The sequence below is a fragment of the Nyctibius grandis genome, chromosome 5, assembly GCF_013368605.1.
Source record: "Nyctibius grandis isolate bNycGra1 chromosome 5, bNycGra1.pri, whole genome shotgun sequence".
Taxonomy (NCBI): domain Eukaryota; kingdom Metazoa; phylum Chordata; class Aves; order Nyctibiiformes; family Nyctibiidae; genus Nyctibius; species Nyctibius grandis.
In genome coordinates, this window is record NC_090662.1 from 31,448,685 (window position 1) to 31,472,350 (window position 23,666).

The 23,666-nt window shown below is 38.6% G+C and overlaps 1 protein-coding gene across 6 annotated transcripts in view; it reads left to right on the forward strand.

Annotated features, from left to right (window-relative positions):
• The first annotated feature begins 474 nt into the window (after positions 1-474).
• The window catches only part of PPP1R3A (protein phosphatase 1 regulatory subunit 3A), a 60,469-nt gene continuing 37,277 nt past the window's right edge, over positions 475-23,666 (forward strand). For all 6 annotated transcript variants that reach the window (XM_068401309.1, XM_068401313.1, XM_068401307.1 and 3 more), the window contains exons 1-3: positions 475-1,294; positions 21,859-21,917; positions 22,028-22,164. In XM_068401309.1, the coding sequence (XP_068257410.1) occupies positions 501-1,294; positions 21,859-21,917; positions 22,028-22,164 (990 nt within the window). In that variant the 5' untranslated portion in view covers positions 475-500. The remainder of the gene's footprint in view (positions 1,295-21,858; positions 21,918-22,027; positions 22,165-23,666) is intronic.

The window sequence follows — 23,666 nt, forward strand, 5'->3', positions numbered from 1 at the left end:
CAGGGCAGAATGTGACATTGCACTTTTATATCTGAAAACATTGTAAAAAAAAGGCCTTGAAAATATATGCAGGAATAGTTTACATACAGAAACTATTTACCTGATGAAGTATGCATCCTAATCAGAGATTAATAGCTCCTCATTTATGCAATGTGATGAATTTGTTGTGCAACATAAGTCAATCATCTAAAAATAGCTCCATTTGTGCAGTTTAACAATGCGAAGAAGTTAGTTTTTAAATACTATTTTTCTTCTTAGCCCATAAAGCCACATAAAAATAGGGAATACAATATTTGAAATATATTGTTGAAATTATAACACCTAATACTGTCAGATGAGGAACAGCCCAACATAGCTCACACACCATAGCATCTATTAATAGGCCTGACTCCCTTTTGCAATGTCAACTGTAACATGAATCCTTGTTTTAAATCACAGTGTCTCAAATATCAGCTGCTACTAGTTGTACAGCTCTTTTTCACTTTATATCAGAGAGCCCAATGGAGTCTTTTGAAGGACCTAGTCGGGTTAGCAGGGCTAACTTATTAGAAGTACCCACTGCAAACGATTTCTCTTCAGAGGATGAAGATGTTAAACCTGACATTAAACATCGTTTCTCTCCACTTCCCCGAAGGCGGAATTCTGCTTCTTCAGAGGAAGAGGAGCCAGATACCCCCACCAGCATTGCAAGAAAAGTTTCATTTGCTGATGCATTTGGGTTTGATCTTGTGTCTGTTAAAGAGTTTGATACCTGGGAAGTTCCAAATACAGGACAAAATGATGACACAGAAGATGAAGTTTTCTCTCAGGAGGAATATTTTTTCTCTCAGCAGTTTACGTTACCTGCTTCACAAGAAGAACTTTTGCAAAAAGTGCGAGAGCAGAAAGTAGCGTTGGAGTCAATCGTGTTCCTGCCTGGGATTACCTGCATGAACGGCATCATACGAGTCCTCAATGTATCCTTTGAAAAACTGGTGTATGTTCGAATGACACTGAATAACTGGCTCAGTTACTATGATACCCTTGCAGAGTTCATGCCTAATTCTTGTGGGAGTGAAACCGATCAGTTCTGCTTTAAGATTACTTTGGTGCCTCCTTACCAGAAAGATGGAGCTAAGGTGGAGTTCTGTATACGCTATGAGACATCAGTTGGTACCTTCTGGGCAAACAATGATGACAAAAACTACACACTGATTTGTCACAAGAAAGAAACTGCACCCAAGTTGGATGATAAACCACACAAGGAGGTTACTGATAGACATCTTAAAGGCTGCTTAAAGACGACACAAAGCAGGTGAGGTTACACCTTAACTTTTGGTCATTTGTAATATAGCTGGCTAATACTAATTGTGCTAGCTGGAGCAAAGACTGCCTGTGCTGTTTTCTTCTATTTTTTTTTTAAATGATAATTTAGACCAAGACTTGTTTTCAGTAAAGCTCTTGTATGCATCAACCAGTAGTTTTCTGCAGGCAGATTGGTTGGGATCACAGTTTTAATATATGGCATGCATGCCACTCATTTGAAAAGCAGTGTGAGGGTCTATAAATTATGGGTTGTGTACTGATCTTGATCTCTGTAGGATATAAATTGAGCTGACATCAGTGAGAGCTTTGCTCCAGACTGAGGTAGCCGTACAGTTAACACTTTACATCCACTTCCTTAGTAAGTCAACAAAAATTTAAAAGCAAAACAAATCCTGGGTTTTCACGTGGTTTATTTCATATTTCATTCTCTACATGCAATTATTAAAACAGATATGGCACTGGTGGGTCAGGAAGCTGATAACTCAAGGAAGGACTCTATTGCAATTAGAATAACTGGTACAAACTTTTCTGCAAGTGGTTGGGCTATCCTGCAAGTTGTATATTAGGGTAATAATTCCTTTTTCCTAACACTGGTTGATGTTTCTGTTTCACAACTGGTGAAATGAATAATGATTTGTAAGGCAGAATTGGTAATATATTAAAGAAAAAAGATATATAGAATTTATCTCATATATATTATTCTAATTAAATGTAGGCAAGTACTATGTTAATTATAGAGTAAAATGGCAGTGCTTAACTTATAACTTAACCCCACATAAAGAGAGACACTCAGGAATAGCAACTTTTGGCTTCCTGCTGTGTTTTTAACTCCTCTTCTTTCTGTAAGCTAAACAATGTTGCCTGCAAAAATTTAATCCTTAATTTTTTTCTCACCAAATTTTCTGTAAATCGGTTGTAGTTCTGCAGAACTGAATCTATATTTTTCCTGCAGTGTCCTTTGCAATACTTAGATCCCAGAACTGAATTCACTTTGAGTTTTGAGTTCCTATACTCTTTCCAAGTAAGGCAGTGCTGTTTGATTTCACTTGTGCTCTTCCACTGGACTGCACTGGTGGGGAAGGAGGAACAAAACTGCTGCAGTGTTGGGAGCTGAAGGAGAAGGGAGACAGCCAGGGCTTCCCCTGTGCAGAACCTTCCTTCCCAAAACCCAGTCTTACTGCGCTGAGAGCCTCTGCCAGCCCGAATTGCACATCAGCCCTGTGAGGAGAGGCATGCAATACGGCTTAAAGCCTGCATCAACACCACGGTGTAAGAGCAGCCCCAGGGCTAACCTGAGGCCCGATTCATAGCCAGTCCACAAAGCTCTCCTGATAAGTGTCTCTTGGGCTAGCTCTGGGGCCACCACGATGATGCTTCCATGGGGGAACATGCTGGTACGCCAGAGCAGAGGGAACGATGCCTTTACCTGCCGTGTGGTCAGATCCTGACATTTGTGCCTGGTTCTGTACGTCATATCTGTCCTTCAAGAAGTGTCACATGACCTCTTCCAGGTACATAAGATAGCCTGAGGTCCCCTGCAGAAGGGATGTGATATCAAATACCACCGGCATATGCAGGCAGTGTGATTTCAGCCTGAGTTCAGGTAGCCCACGTGGAGCAGATGATGGACATGGAGAGTTGAGTCTTAATCTGGGCTTCCACATGCTTTCAGGACTGACCTGCAAATTTAGATACAATTGGGCATCTGAGGTCGAATGAATCCTAAGAGTTTAATTCCCTGAAGTCTCCTGTTACATTCCTAGTGCTAGCATAAATTGTAGAAGCGTTTCTTCTGGGGGATCCCCTTTTACATGTATAAGCTAAATGTATTATATGTAAGTCAGACAGAGAGGTATTTTAAAAAATGGGAAAGGAGATAACATGTCTCCTCCTTAACATAAAATTACCTTATCTCTAATCAGAATGTAAAGTTGTCTCCCTCCATATCAGGCTGCTGGGGAATGTATATATGTGTGTGTCTGTGTGTATACATATATATGTATATATATATATATGTTCATATATACGCATACAGACATGCATATATGTGATATTAAAACCAAAGTGGTCAGATTCTGGTTTATATTAAGATCTGTTACACATTTGTGGCAAACAGTTAACTAACATGTACTTTCAAGACCCTCTTTAGTGGCAGAAGGATGTAGAGACCTAAACGCGAAAATGAACTGAAAGTATTTTTGGAATATGGTTTCAGTGGTCACCAAGGCTTCTGAAAGACAGTTCTGGCAGATTGTAATCCAGCACCAATTTTATGCTACAGGGACTTCATTGACTTCACAGGAGTTATAGCTTTCACCAGTGTAAATGAGGTCAGCACCAGGGCCTTTCATTTCAAAAGTACTAAGATGCCAACCTTCATTGCTCACTTGTTTTTCAAAGTGTCTTTGTACGTGTTGCCCCTTTGAGTGAGAAGGAACACCCTGCAGATATCTGCAAAAGTACCTCATTATTCTCCTTCAGACCCTCATTAAAACTCCTTTGCTTTGATGTCTAGAAAAATGTGCAAGAAAAACAAACCCCCCAAAACTGGCAAAGTGAGGCTGCTGGTGTGCTATGACTCCTCCATATCGTGTTGAAAAGTGCTACCTTTTCCCTACTCTCCTCCACTGGACCATCTCTCTCTCTTGCCTCTTGTTTTATTTTCAGATGGTAAACTCTGCAGCATTTATATATGTTGTGCTGGATATTTAGAGAACATTTAGCAAAGTGGGGGTCCTGGACCATAACTAGCTTGTCTTAGGAGCTGCAGCAATGCAAACAGATATACACAGAAGTAATAACTATTTTACCTATGGTTCACAAAACAAATACGCAGGTAAGGAATATCGCTATCCATGCCCATGAGCTGGACATCTTAAATTAAAGATTTCTTTATAGCAATCTGAATAGAAGGATATTTTAACAGGACACATATTTAGGCCCCTATTTCAAATTTAGAAACTTGTTATAACTTTTTTTGTAAAACCTTGGCTCTGAGATATTTATACTTTCTCTTAAAATATGCAATTTACCTCTTCAAGTTAAAAAATAGGACTGTTAAAGAATTATGTTTTTTCAAGCAGCGAGTCTGATCCACTCTAGGGCATACTTGTGTGGCTCATTAAACGTCATTAGTGAGGATTAGTAGTGTTAGTTAAGTGAAAGGAATAATATGCACTTTCAGAGGAAGTTACTAAGGAAACACAATATGACTGTATCATGTTACCCTTAAGAATAGGAGCCAGGACAAAGTTGTGTGAATGAGGGCAATGGGGTGGCTTCTGACACCATTATTAAAAAATAAAATAAAAATGGACTTAACCCTCAAAAGTTGCACCTGAAAGAAATGTCTAGATTTGGATATTCAGAACCACAAGACTTAAAATCCTGTCTATTCATTAAATGTTTTGTTTGCTTTTGATTCTATGTCTAGGCATGAACACATAGTCTTCTCTTAAAGTTTCATAAAGTATTTGCTTCTAACCTTTTTTTTCTGAGCTAATATTCTTTCCAACATAAATTTTAACAATTTTTGTGTTTTTCGAAAATCTTGAAAGGATTCACAGGGACAAAATATAGTTTGAAAAAATAACATTTGAATAAATTTGTTTATGTATTAGTCTATCTGGAAGTGTGCATTTAACTTACACATACTTATAAATATACTTTGAGGAAAAAAAATGTCTCCTAAAATTTAAAGACTGCCACAGGAAAAAGAGCTTCTGTCGGTAAACAACCCTGATTTCTGTCATCTATATACACAACCAAACATTCAGAAAAATGTAAATTAATGATATCAGCTCCACTCTTTTTTCTTTTTTTTTGACTCTCTTGCTTTGGGACATGGATAATGATTCTGAACACAAATTTCTCCTGGTCCTCAGGTTTGGACCACGTGATTTTGTTGTGGACCCCAACCTCCTGCATCGGTCTGATCAGACAGGGACTGGTTGTGTGTTGCATGAGGCAAACCCCTGTAGATCATGCTGCATGGCACAGGGAAAACGACCTGCAAACCATTTCCTCCATCACTGGTGAGGCTGCACCCCATTTCTGTGCTTGGTCCTGGTTTGCCATCTGTCAAGAGAGCAGCGGGAGCAAGAGCACAAGGAAAATGGCTGATAAGCATGAGAATTGTTTTACAAAAGGGTAAAATGTGTATTTAGACTCCTGTCCTCTGACAAGGAAGGAGGAGACTAGTATTTTTATCATAACTGTTAGAGTTATCCCTCTCTTACCTCTCTGAGCCCACAAGTGTATCACTCTGAACTGATGCTAGTCCTGTGCTTTTTTCCTATAATCACCAGACCGTACCTTTCTTTGAATGGCAGCACATCAATCCACTTCCCTCCTTGATGCCACTTTAAAACAGAACACAAAATAGGGCGATGTCTTGTACAAGAGCTGCTCTGTGTACAGTGCGTGATGAGAAGGAAGAGATTAAAAACCTCGAGTCTGCGGGCTGCATCAACAGCATAAATACTTAGTGGTCTTAAAGCAATTGCCAGTGAGGAAATTTCTACTGTACATGAGTACTCTCCTGTCTTCACCTGCTGTCTCATCCCCTTTCTGATAGAAGGCAAAGGAAGTAAGTTGCGAAAGATCCAGCCTGGCAGGACTGCGCTGTGCTCAGTCAGGCTTCCCCAGGCAGATGGCAGACCAGGGTCTACATTGCCTTGAGAAATGCAGTTCTGCATCAGCTCCTCTCAGCCTTTCCCACAAAACCATGATGTGACTAAAAAAATTAGTGTCTTCTGAGGAAGATGTTTGGAAATAGCTTCACATATACTTTGCTATGAGGAACAACTGTATTATTCCCAGCTGGTCTATTTAAATATGGCATTTAAATTATGTTCCTTTTTAATCCTCATTCTTTTGATTATTGCACATCATAATCGGAAAGGGAAAAGGAGAGCAGAAAAGGTGTTAAAACACACGTCTGCTTTGTGTACTGCTATTTAATCTCAAGGTTGTTTCTGGCACCTCAAGTCACAAGTTACACCTTGATCAGCATACAGATATGTGATTTGACTAAAGTTTATTACTATTATTAGGAAGTGACTGCAGCCACTGTTTTTACCAGGAGAGCAGCTGCTAGAGAAGCTATCCATTCACAGGGAGCCAGCTAAAAGCAGCACTCCTCTGCTGTTCAGTCTGACCTAGTATTCCCAGCCCTTCTCTTGCCTCCTGGTCATTGCCAGTCTTTGCCAGTTGTAGAGGTAGGTAGCACTGACACCAAAATAAGACCTCTCCAGGTACTTGAAGACAGTGATTATCAGGGACACAGAATAATTATTTAAGGTGGTCTAAAATATGTTATTCAGACAAGTAGGGTAAAAGCAAACTGTGGAACTGAAGCTGAGTGTTAGGACATGCTTCTCAATAGTGACTCGAGTTATCTTTTAAGGAAATTGCTGCAGCCTTACTCTCCAAAGTAATTTAAAATAAGTTAAGATAAACCACTTGAAAAATGTTCTACAGGGAACAATCCTACTTGGCCAGAAACTATGCTCAATGGTCTTTTTTCTATCTGTCTAATAATAATATTTCAAAATCTTGGCATACTTACTATTTGAATTATGAAATATGTTAAAGACCCTGAAGTCAGACATCGAAGTTAATGGCATAAGTCTTTGAATGCTATCACAGAAATGCTGAAGAAACAGGTGGAAATTACAGATGAGAATGTCATGCAAAGAGAAAATAGACACGTGCTGACCGTACTTGTGGTCTCCTAATTGGAGAATACCTGCAGACTGAAAAACTGTCTCATTTTTGCTTTTGGTGATTGTGAACTGTGCTACCCACATGCCATCCATTTATTGCATTGGAAATATTAAAATAAGCTTCTAAATTTTAAGAAACAACATATGAAAATAACACGCTTCTTTGCTGGCAATCTTAGCATAGTATTTACTCTGGATCTTACTAGTGTCAGTGGTTTCTCACTCACTTCCATGATCTGCCTTAGAACCTGCTCTCACCAACGTTACAGAACAGAAATTTGTGCTCTATTTTATGGGAAATATTGGTTGCTATAAAGCTTTTTCACTTGTTTGCATAAAACCATATAAAACTGGTGGTTTGTAATCTGAGTATCATTTCTCAACCAGATGATAAGGACTTGTAATTATACATGCATTGCTTGGCTTTACACTTGCAAGTTTTTTTTGCAGTTGCTACAATTTCATCAGTTTATTTAAATATGCCAGTACTGTAACACTATTACAACTGACTCTTAGAGCTCTTTAATGCAGCAACTGGCTTGATCCTGCAATAGGCACAATAAATTATTTAAGGAACATCAGGAGTCTCACTGAACTTTGTAGAACTTTGCATGTGTAAAACTATCCTTGAATGTTAATATTTACAGGACCAGAGCATATTTCTGCACTCTTTCAGATCACTGACTAAGGACCTTTGCACAAATAGAAATATATTGCTAAAGAAACTCCTATATTCCATTGTTCAATGACTCTTTTGTTTAGTGAGATATCTGTTTTGCAAATTGAACCAGGCTGGTAATGACCATTTCAATACTCCGTCTCCTGTCCACTGTTCAGGTATTACAGTTCGTAAATGTTCAGTTGGAAAAAATTGTTCCATTATGCTCACCTTGACTTGACTAAATGTTAGTCCTGAAAAGGTGTTTAAAGTCAGTGAAACATTAACTGAGAGCACTGGAGTCATATTTAATCAATGCATTCACTACCAGTGTCATTTGAGCTGTTTATTCTGATGATGAACTTTAAGCCATGATCCAGCCACACCACTGCAGCTCTGCAATTGAAGCAATTGATTCAGCTACAGTGTAAGTCCAGAGAACCAATTGCCCATCATATTTTTAAGATAAAATGTGTATTATCTTCTCAGTTACAAAAGGTAGAAAAACTGGTCCAAACAAATACTTTGCAAGTTAAATGCAGTCCCTGCCTTAGTGCAAAGGAAGAGATAACTTTTAAACACTGTGGGAGCATGTTAGGAGTGCCTCTTTGATCCCTGGGCCTTCAGTGACACACAAGAAAATATTAGTTGATATACCAAAGCGTAATGGGGGGCTTGGTTTTCTGACTGTCTCTCCACTCTCCTTCTGATCTGTGAAACCAGCTGATACTCTGATACTAAACCCAAAGATTTATTACTGCTGGTTACTAACAACAGTCCTAAAGAGCACTGAAGAGCACTGAGCTACACAATTGAATGTGAACTAGGTAAAGCTGGCAGGTTTTTCTTACATTGCATTTACGTTCTTCAAGTGGATTTGCATTTACATTTTGCTTTGATGCATAATAATTGTCCCTGCAATAATGTTTATGGCTGCTGGATGCTAAGCATACGATGTTCAAGCCTGCATCACTTCATATTGTGGTAGAGGGTTGGGGAGTTTGTCAGTCTTTCTCAATCCCCAGCTACTGCAGTAAATACGCACCAGCATCTCCTCGGTTATATTCCAGGTCTTCTTGACAGAAATATTGATATGTATCACACAGCTGCCTTCTTGCTGTGTGGTAGTAAGACAGCATGTGAAAAGAAAAATGTTATAAAAGTCTCTTCTTGTCATGATAACATCTGGGAATTTTATGCTCTTGAGGTACTTACTGAATTTACAATTGCTTTCCAAGATTTAGATCATAGTTGTCCTCTCTCAGGAATGACCGGCTAAGGCTTTTTGTGGTCACCCATTCTTTCTCCTCCTGAGGGCTAGTATCTGTGTCGTAGTCTCACCTGACACCCATCTATCTATCTACTGTCTCTCTAAGGCATCTGTCACTTTTCTGCGTACGTGCCTCAGCATACTGCAGTCAGCCTCTAGGAAACGACTCTCTGATGTGCCAGTAGGGGACTGCTCCTTCTCTTATTTTTTTTCCACACGAGATCCAGGGAAAGACCAGGTGCCACATAGGCTAAGGTCTTTTTCCTCTCCGATGTATCGAAAATAGGTGTAACTTGGGAGAAGTGCAAGGCCTGTTGATGGTACTTGGTTTACTCTCCTTCCATCTTTAAAAACAGTGGGAAAAAGAAGCGAGAGAACAGAGGGGCTCTACCTCCAACTCCTTTCTACACCACCGTTTTGATATTTGACCATGGGCCTTCCAGACAAAATATCAACCCAAGAAGTGTCTCCTCTGACCTCAGGCCAAGCTTAGCCCTTAGGAAACTTGACCCCTAACTCATCTTTTCCTCTTTTTCAGTAGCCTGGCCCTGGAGATAGGCATCCCAATAGTAAGGTGCTGCATTACTAATTCACAATGAAGCTGTTAACAGATCTTCTGACCTTGTCCAGGGAGGCCTTTCCTAAAGAATTTCCTTGCTTCTCAAATAGTTAGCCCATTCTGTCGAGAGATTTATGCAATTTTCTGACCAATCTGCATACAAAATGGCTGTGTAAAAAGATTTCTGAACTGGTTTCTTTTCAACATTGTTATGTGCATATCATAATAAGGTACAACAATCATGACTGAGCTATAAAAGGGTCTGATAAAAGTTGCAATCTTCTTGTTCATAGTTTCTGTAGCTTAATTGGAGACATAACTGACTTATTATGCATGGGTTTTTCTGCAGTTTTTGTACCTATAGTCAGGAGAATTGGGGATAGACAGGCCTATATTAAAGGTTTGAGCCTGGCACTGAATTGGTGTTGGGCTCCTGTCAGACTGTATGGAACTAAAATCTTCAAATGGACGAATATACATCTATATTTTTAAAAAAATTGTACGAATGTTTTGCCATTAAAACTCAAGGTCTTTTTTAATGAGCTAGAAAATAAAGACTAATTTCTTGGGACTGTGTTTGCTTTGAGGCTATGATTATTCTCATCCCAAACCAGGCCAATGCATTTTGTTCTGTGCCACCTATGTCCCTGCTTCAATCATAAACTAAGACTGAAAAATGAAAATATTAGTAATTGGAAAATATAATCCCCTGGATAGCACCAATCCAATAATCTTAATAAAAATAGGTTTATTACAAACATTGCCTGAACCCTACTGGGAATTATCTTTTCAGAAAAAAACACTCAAACTCCCTTACAGCTTCTCTCTTGATCAATTGTCCCCCTCGATACTATTAATCATCCTACTATATAACACTTATTGTGAGCATCTTTTTCCACTTTGCTTTCCAAACTTCCTTTCCAATTTCTCCTTGTTTAGAAGCTACTGACAGTCCTTTATTGTCCTTTTGCAGGCCTACCTTTTCTCCTCTTCTGGTGTCAGCCCCTTTTCTTAGATCAGATGACCAAAACTAAAGGGTATTTCATCAAGGTGGGGAAATATCACAGATAAATATTCTCTTCCTCAGATTTCAAACATTTAAGTAGAGGTTCTTTGTAGCTCTATTTTTGTGCACAATGATTGTGAAGGTTGCTAGACTGGCTCTCCTGATAATGCAGTCTTTTATTCACAGTGTATTTTCAAAATGGTCGCTGCAGTGCAAATCTCCATCGTGATGCCAGCGTGCAAATATCCTCACCTACCACTCTAACAACGAGTGGGTCACTCCGTCTCCATTCCTCTGTCCTCTGTGTCCTGACTATCAATAAGGGAGCTAATTAGTGTCAGTCCTGTTTGCTTGGTGACACCTATTTACTAAGAACTAGCCTGAGCCTTCTCTAACACCACTGGTAGTTGAAGGTCATATAAGAAAATCAGTCTTGCTTAGATTTGTAATAAGGGCTCTGATTTTATGTACAGCTTCATTCTAATAGGATCACTAGTAATAGCATAATATTTTAAAATATTATTCAGTAATCTCCACTTAATGTTCACACAGCTATTCATTTACGGCTGTTGATTTTCTTTGCAGTTTTTGCTTTAATTTCTAAATCTTTTCTTGTTTGGTCTCAATCAGTTTGGAATCTAACAATGTAATTTACATTATTGTTTTCTGCATTGTTTAAATTGAATTATTTTTCTGTTGTGCTTCTATTTTTTAAATACCTCCTGAAAAAAATTAAACATATAAACAGAAGGCAATGATACTGACACACAACATGCAATAGCAATGTCGTGGTTCAGGCACACATAATGTGACATCTCCACAAGGAGGGATCACTTGAAGCTGAAATGCTCTTAGGTAGGAATTGGTCATATTTTCAGGTAAAGCTATCTGGCAAGTAGAAATTTGAGTGTGTGCGTTAGGAGCCCAGAACTGAGGAACGGGGCTCGCTGAGCTTCAGTCGCCCTCTGCTTTGTTGTCAGCACGGACAGCAATGCCCCACGCCGCGCTCACACCGCGCTCGGCAGTTCCTTGGTCTGTCTGTAATTTGTGCAGCTGTTGGTTTCTGCTCTGCCTAAGGTCTAGTTCCCTGGACTCTGCCTCGAGTTTTCATAGGAGGCAATTATTTCAGCCCGAGGATGCAGCCAGCTGCCCAGGACCACAGCCCAGCCACCTCCTGAGCACTGCTCCCCAACACCTCCCTGAACTTCGGTCTGGTGCCATCGGTCGCCAACACAGCTGTGATGCCCCTACCTAGCATTAAGATCAGCTTCTCTTAACAGTATGTAAAAGCCTGAAAATGACTTAGAGCATTTCCCTGAAAGGTGGTACAGCTGAGTACTTAGTTTCCTTGCTACTTTGTTTCAAAGCCACTTTACTGCTTTATTTTTCCTCCCCACTAACGGATTTAGAACTTCAGAGCTCACACGTGCTGCAGTGTTGACACCGGCTGTCTTTTGCTGGTTGCCGTCTTTGTTCCACTGCTCACTTTGTCTTCTCCTTGCAAACCCTGAACAGACTCTCCCCAGTTCTGATTTTACATGCCCAGCACCTCTGCCTTCTTGGCCAGTCATAATTTTGTGTCCAGTTTAGTGCTCTCCCGAGGGTCTAATACTTGAATTTTATTTCATTGGGTTTTATCCCTATGTCCTATCTTAAAAGAGCAGAGGACCCTTTAATGTTCTCATGCAGCAATGTAACTTTTTTTTTGTATTTTCTTCATATCTACCATAGTCTATTACAACATGTCTTCTTGTAGGGTGCATGTCTTTTTTTATACGCCCTAATCTTCACATGCTTCAAATCTGGTTTGAATGATTGAAATTCTTTAGCAATCATAAAAAACCTTATTCTGTATTTAGATGATTCCTAAGAAAAAAATGTATTCCCTTAATTTCTAGCAAGTTCTTATCAATACCTTTATATACAAATTGTTATAAAGATAAGCTATTCTTATCTAATGGTTTCTAAGAGTTTAAGACTGTCTCAGCAGGAGCTGCTGAGGGATGAAACTTCTAATGATGATTTAAAGCAGTGAAGTGTGTAGGCAGAAACTAAAATAATTATTGCTGTAACCCTCTAAGCACTCTAAGTTCCTCAAGAGAAAATACTTTGTTCAGAACAGACCCTGAACAACAAAATGCTAAAAAAGTAAAATAATAAAAAAAAAACCAACCCTTGGAGCAGGATGGTAATTTAGAACTAGAATCAGTATTATGTGAGGATGTTCTCAACAACTGCTCACAAATGCATCAGACATCACAATTAAAAAGGAATAATAATTATGGCCCCATTCTAAAGTATGTAATATTCTATTCCATTCAATAAGCCACGAACACTTTAAAACCATCAATGTAATCCACAAACCTATATTTACAACATTAAACTGGATGTTCTGCCTTTTCAATAACTGTCATCTCATCTCTATTATTTTCACCTCAGACTCTAATTGTTTCTTTTATAGGAGCTAACCTGCCAGTGTCCTTGGCAGTACAGTTTATGGCTCATGCATTTACAGTAATTGTTTGGGCAATTTGCCACATAGTATAACAATCTTCACATCACAATCAGTTTTTATAATAAACAGCATTAGCTGTGAAAAATACAAGTGATGCATGATTCTTATGGTAGATAAAGGGCACTGAAGATGCCCTTTAGAAAAAAAAAGAAGGTGCTTAAGCCTTGAACTGCTTGAGAAAAATACTGATGTCACAATAGAGCTAATTAATTTGATGGTACAAACAAGAGGGGGAAAGGGCCTTGCATTCATTAGTATCACTTCCAAATGAGAGCATACTGTTCATAAAAATAATATTCTGCCTTTGTTTAGACAAAATGTGCAGGTAAACAAATTGGAAATAAGCGCCAGTTCTTGCAATAACAAGGATTTTGCTCCTTAGCTTTATCAAGGCTCTTTCTCCTCTTTAGCCACAGGGAGCTAAAAGCCTGGGTAGGTACAATTTGCAGGTAGACCTCTGGACGAGGTCAGATCCTGTTTCCCACCAGCCTGGCTGGCTCCACTGTGGCCAGTACTGCCAGGTGCTACTGGACACTGGAGCCTCCGTGCATCGTACTCGTCTACTCTTGGGAAGCTGAGCACTTGCTTAATGGCTTCTCTCCACAACCCATAGGTGGTTGCACATAACGATGCCTCACCACATGCAGCTCTGCTGAAGACATTTTGTGGTCTCTCGATTTTCAAGCACCCAGAAATAATAGATCAAGCATTGCTTGGTGGGGAGGCTGTTTGACACACCTCCAGCAGGCACAGTCTTCCGCATTAGAAATTATCCAGGGGAGAAATAAGGTATATGCCCACTTATGTTGGTGCACAGGCAGGTAATCCTCAGCATCCCTGTCATCTCCACACCACCAGACAGCCGTGGCTTGTGCTGAGGCACAGAGTAGCGAGGCCCCAGGAAGCACAAAGGTGGCTTCAAGCCAAGGTTGTATCTCTCATTCTCGAGCTAGGCTGTGAATTCTCTGGCAGCACCAGGGCTTGAGACTAATATTTATAGGGTGCTGGAATCACACGTGATAAGAAATCATGGAGTGGTTATATTATACGACTATAACTTCAATGGTTGATAACATGGACATCAATTTAAATCAGCAGAAGACTTGTCCCTATAGTGAGTTTTGGACTGAGTCTTATGGAGGCAAGGAATGAGTTTATCTTTACTTGTTAAATATTTCGTTCATATATTCAGTGAGGGAGATAGATAGAACAGAATTAACTACAAACACCCCTTAAGAAGAGAAATCAAAGTCTGCACTTTTGAGATCCACATCAGGATCCTTGACAGCTCCCGAACCCTTTTTGTGAGTTGTCGTACAAAGACAGAGAGGCCAGGACACGATTTGGATCTATATCCCAGAGGGTGGGTGAGATGTATCTTGAGTGGTAGTCTCACCATGGTAATGAGAACAGAATCAAGCTTATGTATTTAACATTTTTTTTTTAAATAGTAACAGCTTTTTTTTGTCTTCTTGTATTTTCTTCTCCCCATGAACTGGTTTTGCTAATATTTTCTCCCCTGTCCCACTGGTATTTTAAGACCAGTATAAATAGAATAATATTTTAAATGTAATTTTCCAGTAACCCAACTGTTTTGGGGGGTTGTGTTAGTAAAAAAATGGGTTGAATTCTTAGTCTGCTGTGTCTTACAAGCAATTTAATGGAACTTTAAAGCTCTGTTTAGAGCTTTACACATACACAGCCTTTCCTACTGCTTTCCAAAATTCCTTCTTCCTTAGAAATTTATTTTTGTTGTATGTTCATGGGTTTTGAATGACATTACATACAATAATACTGAAGTTTGGAATTACATGTGGAAAATCCTTTAAATTTTTTAAATGCGTGTAGTTATTTCCCTTTCTACTTCCTTTGATAGGGCATCTGCTGCTAATGATACAAAAATAACCAAACCAAACTACCAGCCCTTCCCTCCCCGTGTGCCTCTCCTCTCCTCAGCTTCGTGGGGTTACAGTTCTTTGCAGGATGCCTGTTTGGCTCCAGTGACATCTCAAACTTGAGCACTTACTTACCTGCACTAATTTACTTTTTGCTCTTCTGCTTCTCAGTAAAACATTGCTGACACATTTAACTACTTCTTTTCAAGGAGCTCATACATTGTTTACATTCCAGTGGCATCATTCTTCAGCAAGGCCGGCTATTTTCGGCACTAGATCCAAAAGCACTAGCTGTATTGAAGGTTGCTGCTGTATTAGGCTCCTTTTAGGTTTAGAAATCTGACCTGAAATTAAAATAGAATTACTGTTTGGTTAGCAGCTTCAATCTTGCCAGCTCCTTTCATGAGGACATTTTAGCTTCACTTCAACTTCACGGCAGAAGAGGATTGTTTTGATTTTGAACACACCTTGAAGTAAAAACCAGAAGCATGAAAGATTCTGTGAGAGCCTAAGCCCATCTGGGTTTTTAAATAAAATAGTATTGAAATTTTTTTTCCCTCTTACATGTTTGTTACTAAATATTTGAGAAATATATTCTTTAGATACTTTAACATCCCCATACCTCTTTAAATTTCAGACTACATAATATATTCCCACATTTTCTTTTAAATATGAGACAGTATAAAATTGTTCAGGTTGCATTAATTTCAAGAGTTTTACAGGTGCGTTTTCATCTTTCCATACTCTGTAATCCAACAATTTTAGCCTTCTCCCATATTCTGTAAAATAAATATCTTGTGATTTAGGTAAGATCTAGCATAAGTGGGTAGAAGACAGAACAACGTGAACGGTGTTGCAGGTTATACAAACATACAGATGCAAATTCTGCCAAATATTGGTGTGTTAATTAAAACCACGACAAGCTATAACAACATCACCCATTATGAAGAGATTAGTAGCTCCTGGCTATAGTCCCAAACCTATTTCAGACCAGACCAAAGCGCCTGAAATAAGTGCTCCTGAAAGCATAACTGTCAGGGCGTATAGCTGCATAGGAGCATTTGAAATAGGGCTGGACTGAGACTATGGGACCATGAAGTCTTATCCCTTGAGAAATGTGTTGCATAATCTTGTTCACAAAAATATATCCGTGTTTCCATACCGAGACCTTCTCAGTTTCTTGCGCCCGGTACTTGCACTGAAAAATTACAGGATATACTTTTCTAATGATTACAGATCTTCTTTTAAGTTTCCACAGCAAATATTTTGTGAAGTCTTTCTATTACTACATTAACAGAGTCTTGTTGCTTAATATCTTTTCTACCTTCTCAGTATTTACCCCTTTGCTATATTAATAGAGGGCATTTATTTCTCCTCTCAGACTTTGTTTTGCTGGGCTGAAAATAGAAATACGCAATTTGCCTCCTTGGTTGATGTAGATTTGTCATCCTGCCAGTCTTTTTGTAGCCTTCTTCTGCACTTGTTCCAGTTTGAATTAATCCTTCTTTAACATTGTATACAAATGTTCTAGAGGAGTTCTTACTAGTTCCTGGTGCCACAACATGAGTATTTCTTAGAAGTCTTTCATTACTGGGAATACCTTCTACAACACATTACTGCAGAACTCCTTTTTCCTTGTTGCCACGGCCATCTCACATTGGTGGCTTGAAAATGTTTTCTGCCAAAAACAAACTCAGATTTTTCTTGTTCACCTGTTTCTTCCAATTTCTGAGCCCCCATTTTGTGGCAGGTACCCTTTCTAATCCCTAAATGTATAACCTGGCACTTTATAATTTTGAATTTCATCCCTTAACTATTATTCTGATCCTCCAGGCCACCCATTTCTTTCAATCCTCCTCTGTGTTGGTGAAGTCTCCCAACTTCCTATCATCTGCCATGAATTTAATTTAACTTTGACTTTTTGTGCCTTGGTCTGTAATAACATGACTGAGTAAGTCTGATCACATGACCGGTCCTCTCCAATTCCCTGGCGGAGTCTGCCAGCTCTGCGCAGCCAAGCTCATGGGGCCCCACTTGGCACCGAGCCCCTCTCCCACCGCCCAGCTCTTATACTCATCTCCCTCTTCTCCAGTTTAATTAATAAATTTCCCATGTGGCTGCACAACAAATGCTTTAATGAAGTCCAGATAGATTAGGCAACTGATTTTTAGACAAGGGAAATATAGTAATCTTATCAAAGACAGATATTATCATGTGAGTCTGGCATTTTTATGCCATTCTCCATTTATCTCCATTTATTGTCTCGTTTAAGTTTTGTCCTAAATCTATTGTGAAAACTTTTTGAAGACACCTGTGCCTGTAGTTGCCCTGACACTACTTCTCTTTTTCCTAAATATAGATACTACTTCTCCTACTCTTCTGATACTGTTACAGTAGTATCAGGACCAATTTGATAGATTTGAATAGCAAAGGTTTTAAACCAATGTGTGATTTCCTCTGTTGGCTCTCAGTATTTTGGGTTGGAGATTATCTGTTCCTCTTAATTGGAGCATATTTAAACACCAAGTTCTGCTCTCATACTGAATGAAATAATATCATTTTCTAAATCTCTGCTCCTATCAGTTATGCCCTGTAAGATCTCTGTTCCTGTAAGATCCTTCCCCACTACAAGCACTGTGGTAGAAAAAATTATGAGAAGTCTTGTGATTATGGGGTTATACATAGATTATCTGAAATTTTGATCAAACCTCACTTACAAAAAAAAATCCCATTTAACTTAAAAAGACTAATTCCAAAGCCTTGACATGTCTTACTTTATCCCAACACTTTCTGAAGTCAAAGCAGTATTGTTTATTAGCTAACTATTTTTTTTTCCTTATCACTTATATGTTGTCTATCTACTTCTCACATCTTTATGGTTCAAGTTTAACATTTTTTCTCTGTCTTGGATGCCAATTCCACATAACTTTGGGACTTCTGAACTCCTTTGCATAATGTCCATCAACTTTTCAGTCTTCTCAGTCCTACTACCTAGTCCCTGAAGTTCCCATTTGTTCTTTCTAAATGCAAAATATAGTGATAACCTGTTTTCATTCCTGCTTTCTTGTTATCACTCAGTCCAAGTGAATGATAGTTCCATCAAGAATGAATCATATGAGCATAAGTATTTTTTTTTTAAGCTGGTAGAAATTCTTAAGTTCCTTATGTATTTTATGAAGTTGTGCCCCATTCAGCTGAAGGAGAAAAAGCATCTGAGCTTCTGCAGGTATACAGGTATTCAAGTTAGAGGGGAACTGCATCAGCTGATATCGTGGATTTTTCTAGCTCACGTTGTCAGAATGCCTGAATCACTTAAAAATAAAACTAAATATTTTTAAACAGAACACAGATTCTTTGACTCTCACTACACAGTGTAGGCACATTTAGACCACCCTCCACAACACAGTAAGATAGCTAATTTAGAAGATAAAAGCTTAATTAATATTACAATTGAAAAATCTGCTCATGGAATTCTGATAGTGAGCTAGGAAAATTTCAGAGAAATATGGAGAAAAACCTGTCAGTTAAAAAACTTACTAACTAGACAAACAACTTCTAATTGCCACTGTTTGATGAAGGGGGAAATTTTGTTGGCTTTGGGAAGTATTTGTCTTTAGGGTGTACGTATATGTTTGAGATAGTTCTGTAGTTGTATGCACCCATAGTCTCAGGATCTTCGTATCACTTAGATTGAAGTAGTGCTGTTATATGACTATTGTTTTGTGCTCCTTGTGATCCTCAAGGACTGCAGTATCAATATCCTCAATTTAGGTTAATTTTAGATTTCCCACTAGAATAATTGTATGGGGACAGATATTTCTGATGTAGAAGTAAAATAAGGAAAATAGCTGTTACACTGACTTTCTCTGTACTCAGGTATTTGCAGGACAGGTGTGCACAAATTATGGGCTGTAAACCATCAATCTTTATAAAATTCAGTGCAACATGCAAGCAGTTATGTTACAAGCCCTGCAGTGTGGATCCAGGCTGTGAGGCTGTATTATCATTGCTATTTACTACTTATGTTGCAGTTGTGAAAAGAAACTTGGCCGACCAGGGCTCCAGATGCTACTAGAACAAGAGTTGAGGACAAATTCAACTCTAATCACAACAAAAGTAAAATTAAGGGGCTCAGGTCACACACTATGTGTTACAGCCCCAGCTATTAAAACTCAATAGCTCTGTTCCAGTTTGAGTTTAGAGTTACAAGGTGAGATTCACTCAGCTAATTTCAGTTATCTAAAACTTATGGTTCCAGCCTAAGGCAGTGGCTGTAGGTTCCCTTTATGGTCAGTGTCTTCCAGAGGCAAAGCTCCTTTGAAGCATGTGTCACTCCATCTCACTCATGATGTCCATGATAGAGGGAACAAATCTCCCTTTGGAAGTGTTAATCTCTCACTACTCATGATAGGGATCATGTACATGACTGCCTGAACATAGGTGCTTGGAAAACTAAGGCTAGGTAAGGTAAACCTCATCCTGGCACATGCCCATAAGCATTCAGCTTGAAGCAGCTTTATACTTGTTCATTTAAAGGTTCAGAAAATAGGTACTCCTCCTTAGCATGCTTATTCAAAGGCCATGTCTATATTTTACACTGAAAAGCTGTTAATCAAAACCAAAAATAATCACTGGATTAGGAACACAGGGAACAAGAGACAGAATCCAGTTTCTCTTTTCTCCAAGGAGTAAAGAGTAAGCTAAAGAGTAAGGATCCTGCTTGTACATTCAACTTCAAGGGCAGTAGGCAAATCTGCCCTCCAGTTTCTCCCCAAATGGTCTGAATCCTGGTAATTTGGGTATTTTTGGATGTGTGTGCAGTGAGGTTTTTAATCTCATCAGGGTGCGATAGAAGCTAAAGTGCCACTGCATCTTGGATGCGAGCTCTGGCTGCCAGTAGACTGTTATGTTAGATGTGGGCATGAACATCTCTTCTTCTTCTGGGAATGCTTCTTGAAAGAAAAAAGTATGTCAAATTCCATTCCTATGAGAAGTAGATGAGGGCCCTTTCTAGCAGCAAAGGATGCCATCCTTGCTTCCTGAGAGTTGCAGCCACATGGCTGAACGCTGCAGGTAGCCAGCTACATTCAAAGCAAAGCTTTGAGACACTCTTTTTTTCCCCACTGGATAACAGTAGAAGGTTCCCTGCTGTGTCCATGTTGTTTTGGGATCATTATTTTGGGGGGACTGACTCAGCTCATGCGTTATACATGTCTTGGCTCCTAATTCGGGGCTTTTGCAGAGACTCTGTTAGCACCTAAATGCTTTAATGCATCGGTCTCATGGTTAAGCCCCAACCTACACTGTGTCTAGGCTTATGGAAGCAGGTAGGTGCAAAAGGTGCAAAAGCGCAGAAGAAAATTGGGAACTAGACGTAACACTAAGACAAGCATTTGAACAGTAAAGAAAAAAAAGAATAATGATGTATAAATAATAAGCAGTAACGATTTACGTTAAAAACTCCACAGATCTACTGGAAATAAGGGCCTGGATCTGCCAGCCTTTTCAGGATGAAATGTAGGTTATAGCAACTGCTGGCAGGGGAAAGTACAACTTGGTGTGAGCAGGAGAGTGAGAAACGTGTGGAAGCTATGCATGTACTGGAATTCGAGAGTGACATGACATTCATATGGATAGCTAGAATATTCAGCATTATTGCAATTAATGGTGAAAAAGAACTGTTGAGAGGGTGTTAAAACTTGTGCTTCAAGGACAGCTTCTAACAACAAAAGGCCAAGAGGAAATTTAATAGGGCAATGCAAATTACCCCAAGTATTTTCCTACAAGAACTTTACATCTTCCCCTGAAGTATCTGATGCTGGCCAGCGTCAGAGATCAGATGCTAGACTCGCAGGATCTTCTATCTGCTTTAGTCTGGCGATCCCTATAAAGTCTGGATTTTAAAAAGTTGGTGACAATCAATGTCTAGGTTCTTTTAACAGAGTATAAATTTAGCATCCCCCTTCTGAATTAAGCATTTAGGTGGCAGAGTTAATGTTATATCAATTCAAATGAAAGACACTAGGAGAAAATAGAAGGGGAAAAGATTAATATTTGAAAATTAGAAAGTAATTTTCAGTAACAGAGGTGGACGCCTGGTTGAAAAATTCATAAATTAAGACCTACAGAAAAAAATTGCTCCTCATAGAGAAGTCATTAGGAGTGATATAATCATTTACATTTTACATAAGTGACATTCTTTTTACATTTTTTTTTCCTTTTTCCACTAAAGGTTACATCCCTATAAGCACACAATTCAAACTGCTATCACTTTGCATTGATATTGATGAGGACTGAAGGCACTCAGCGTCTCTCTGTAGGTGTTTGTCGTGCTGGACCTGGCCTTTGTTTTCACAGCCAGCGAAGCAACAGTAAAAATTGCACCAGCTGCAGGGAAGCAGAATTCATTCCTGTCGGCCAGGCATAGCTTAGCAACAGGATTTGTACTGTATGCACACAGGGAGAATCTTTTGATTTATTTCAGGTAACAAAGATGTCTTTTTTCCAAAGATCTCTGTATACATACAAATATTTGAAAAATATAAGCAAGAGAGAGGCCCAGTCCCCTGAACACATATATCCTTCCAGACCCTTGCCTGACCCCAAAGTTACGCTCTCCTGTCACTGACCCATCTAATCACCTTTGTGCTGCTTTCTCAGAAAAGTCTTGGGAAAACCCATCAGCTTTGCAATGTAATCTGAAGGTCAACACATTTTCATTTTCTTGGCCAATTCTTTCTTTGACCATGGCTTAATAACAGGTCACTCAAAAAAAGCTACATTTTATAAAGCCGTTGTTTTCAGAATTTCAAACAACATTCAAAATTTTGTGTAATTAACTAGCGGTCTTTATAGCTGAGTCTAAGAGGAATTAGAACAATAATTTTTGCAGAATAACACAGGAAGTTTCTTTTTGTTTCACAGCAAAGAAGAAATATTGGCAACGTCTGACGATGACACATGGAATAATTCAAGGACTTCAGGTACAACACCCGGTTTAGTTAGTTCTTCCTTACTGCACATGTTAATTAAAAAATAGTGTAACAAACAACCTCACGGAAATTATTCAAGTATGTTTTTGTTAACTCTTCAGACATAAACATCCCAGAGATTGTTTATTCACAAGCAGAAGACAAAGACACCAAACCAGATGATGAAAATATAAAAGATAAAAATGCAGAGTACAACCAGGGTGATCATGAAGATGATGAAAAAGAATTGGAGTTGCTGGTAAGTGTTATACAATTATATCTACAGTATTAAATGATATGAATCCATTTACGCTTCAAAGCTGGTGAAATGCCCCCTTTTAACAGAGCTGACTGATGTACTAATTTACAAATGTAAAGCCTTCGTCTGTACTTTCGTTGAATCTCTAACTGATTCAACAATAGAAGGTGCTTTGATTTCAGTACAGTGCATCAACTTTTTCTGGTCTTAAATTAATGACTTTTCCCTTTTACTTCTTTACCAGAGGCTCTAAATGACAGTTTGAAGGAATTACAAGAGTAGCATTTCAAAAATCTCTCCTCCTAGTCTCTAGGTTGGGAATATTCTTAAATAAATGATTTGTATTTGGTAAAATTCTTATATTTATGGCACTGTTTGCTCTTGGGCTTTTTCAAAGGATAACTATGTAACATGCTATATGAGCAAAATAAATATATATATGTTTATATTAGCAGATTTTTCTATATCAGTATTTGACATTAAATTTTTTGTAATAAATTTCACACTCAGTGAACATTCAATGTATTTGGATTTGTGTGTGTGCATGTGTGTGTGTGGTTTGGCTTGCATTTTTCAGTATGAAAGTAAAAATGGCAATAAATGAGACACAGCAATCTATTATTCTCAGTGTCTGTTCTCAGCTCATATCATTTGGGTGCACAGATTCATAATAATAGATTATAATAGCTATCACCTGTGAAAATGTGAATGCTGAATCAGACAGGATAGGAAGATGAGAACAATTTTTTTTTTTTTCTTATTGATCGAGAGAGAATAAATTCCTCTTATTTGAATATAAATTTTTCTTGTCTTTTACTTAAAAAAGTTGAAAATTGTTGCCTATTGTGGGATCTTTCACTGCCTGAAAGTCAATGTCTCCTTTTTTTTTTTATGGTGAAACATGAAAAGGAGGACCTTTAAAAATCCCTTGTTGTTCTCAGTCCACAGTGTTACAAAAAGCAGGATCAAATATAACAGTTTGTTTATCAATTGCCAGGATTGTCCGTACAATAAATGAAGAGGGAGCTATAATTTAGATGTTAATTTGCACTATGCATTCTTTAATGAATTAAACAATGAAGGCTTATAATAGATGGAAATACAACCAAATCTTTGAAACGCACAGGCATTGGCTCACAAGACAGCTGTGCAGTTGACAAGTAACATGAGCCTTATGTGAGAAGAAGGGGAAATCGTAAGATTTGCATATAATTATTGAGATCATGCAAATGTCAGTTATGAGGAGGGGAAAAAAACACAGGCATCTCACTGTTAAATCCTGACAGTTGGCATCACCGAAGAACTCAAATACACTTGAGCACTGGTTGGCAGAGGGTCATTAAAACAGAATTTGCAGAGACATTAGCTCCCTCACTTTTCTTTGAGTGACGTTTTACTATTAATAGTTTGCAGAGGCTTTGCAGAAAACATATTAATAAGAGAAACTGTAATGGGGGTATCTAGAGCAAGTGCAAATGCATAAAGGGGTGCCCAAGAAGCTA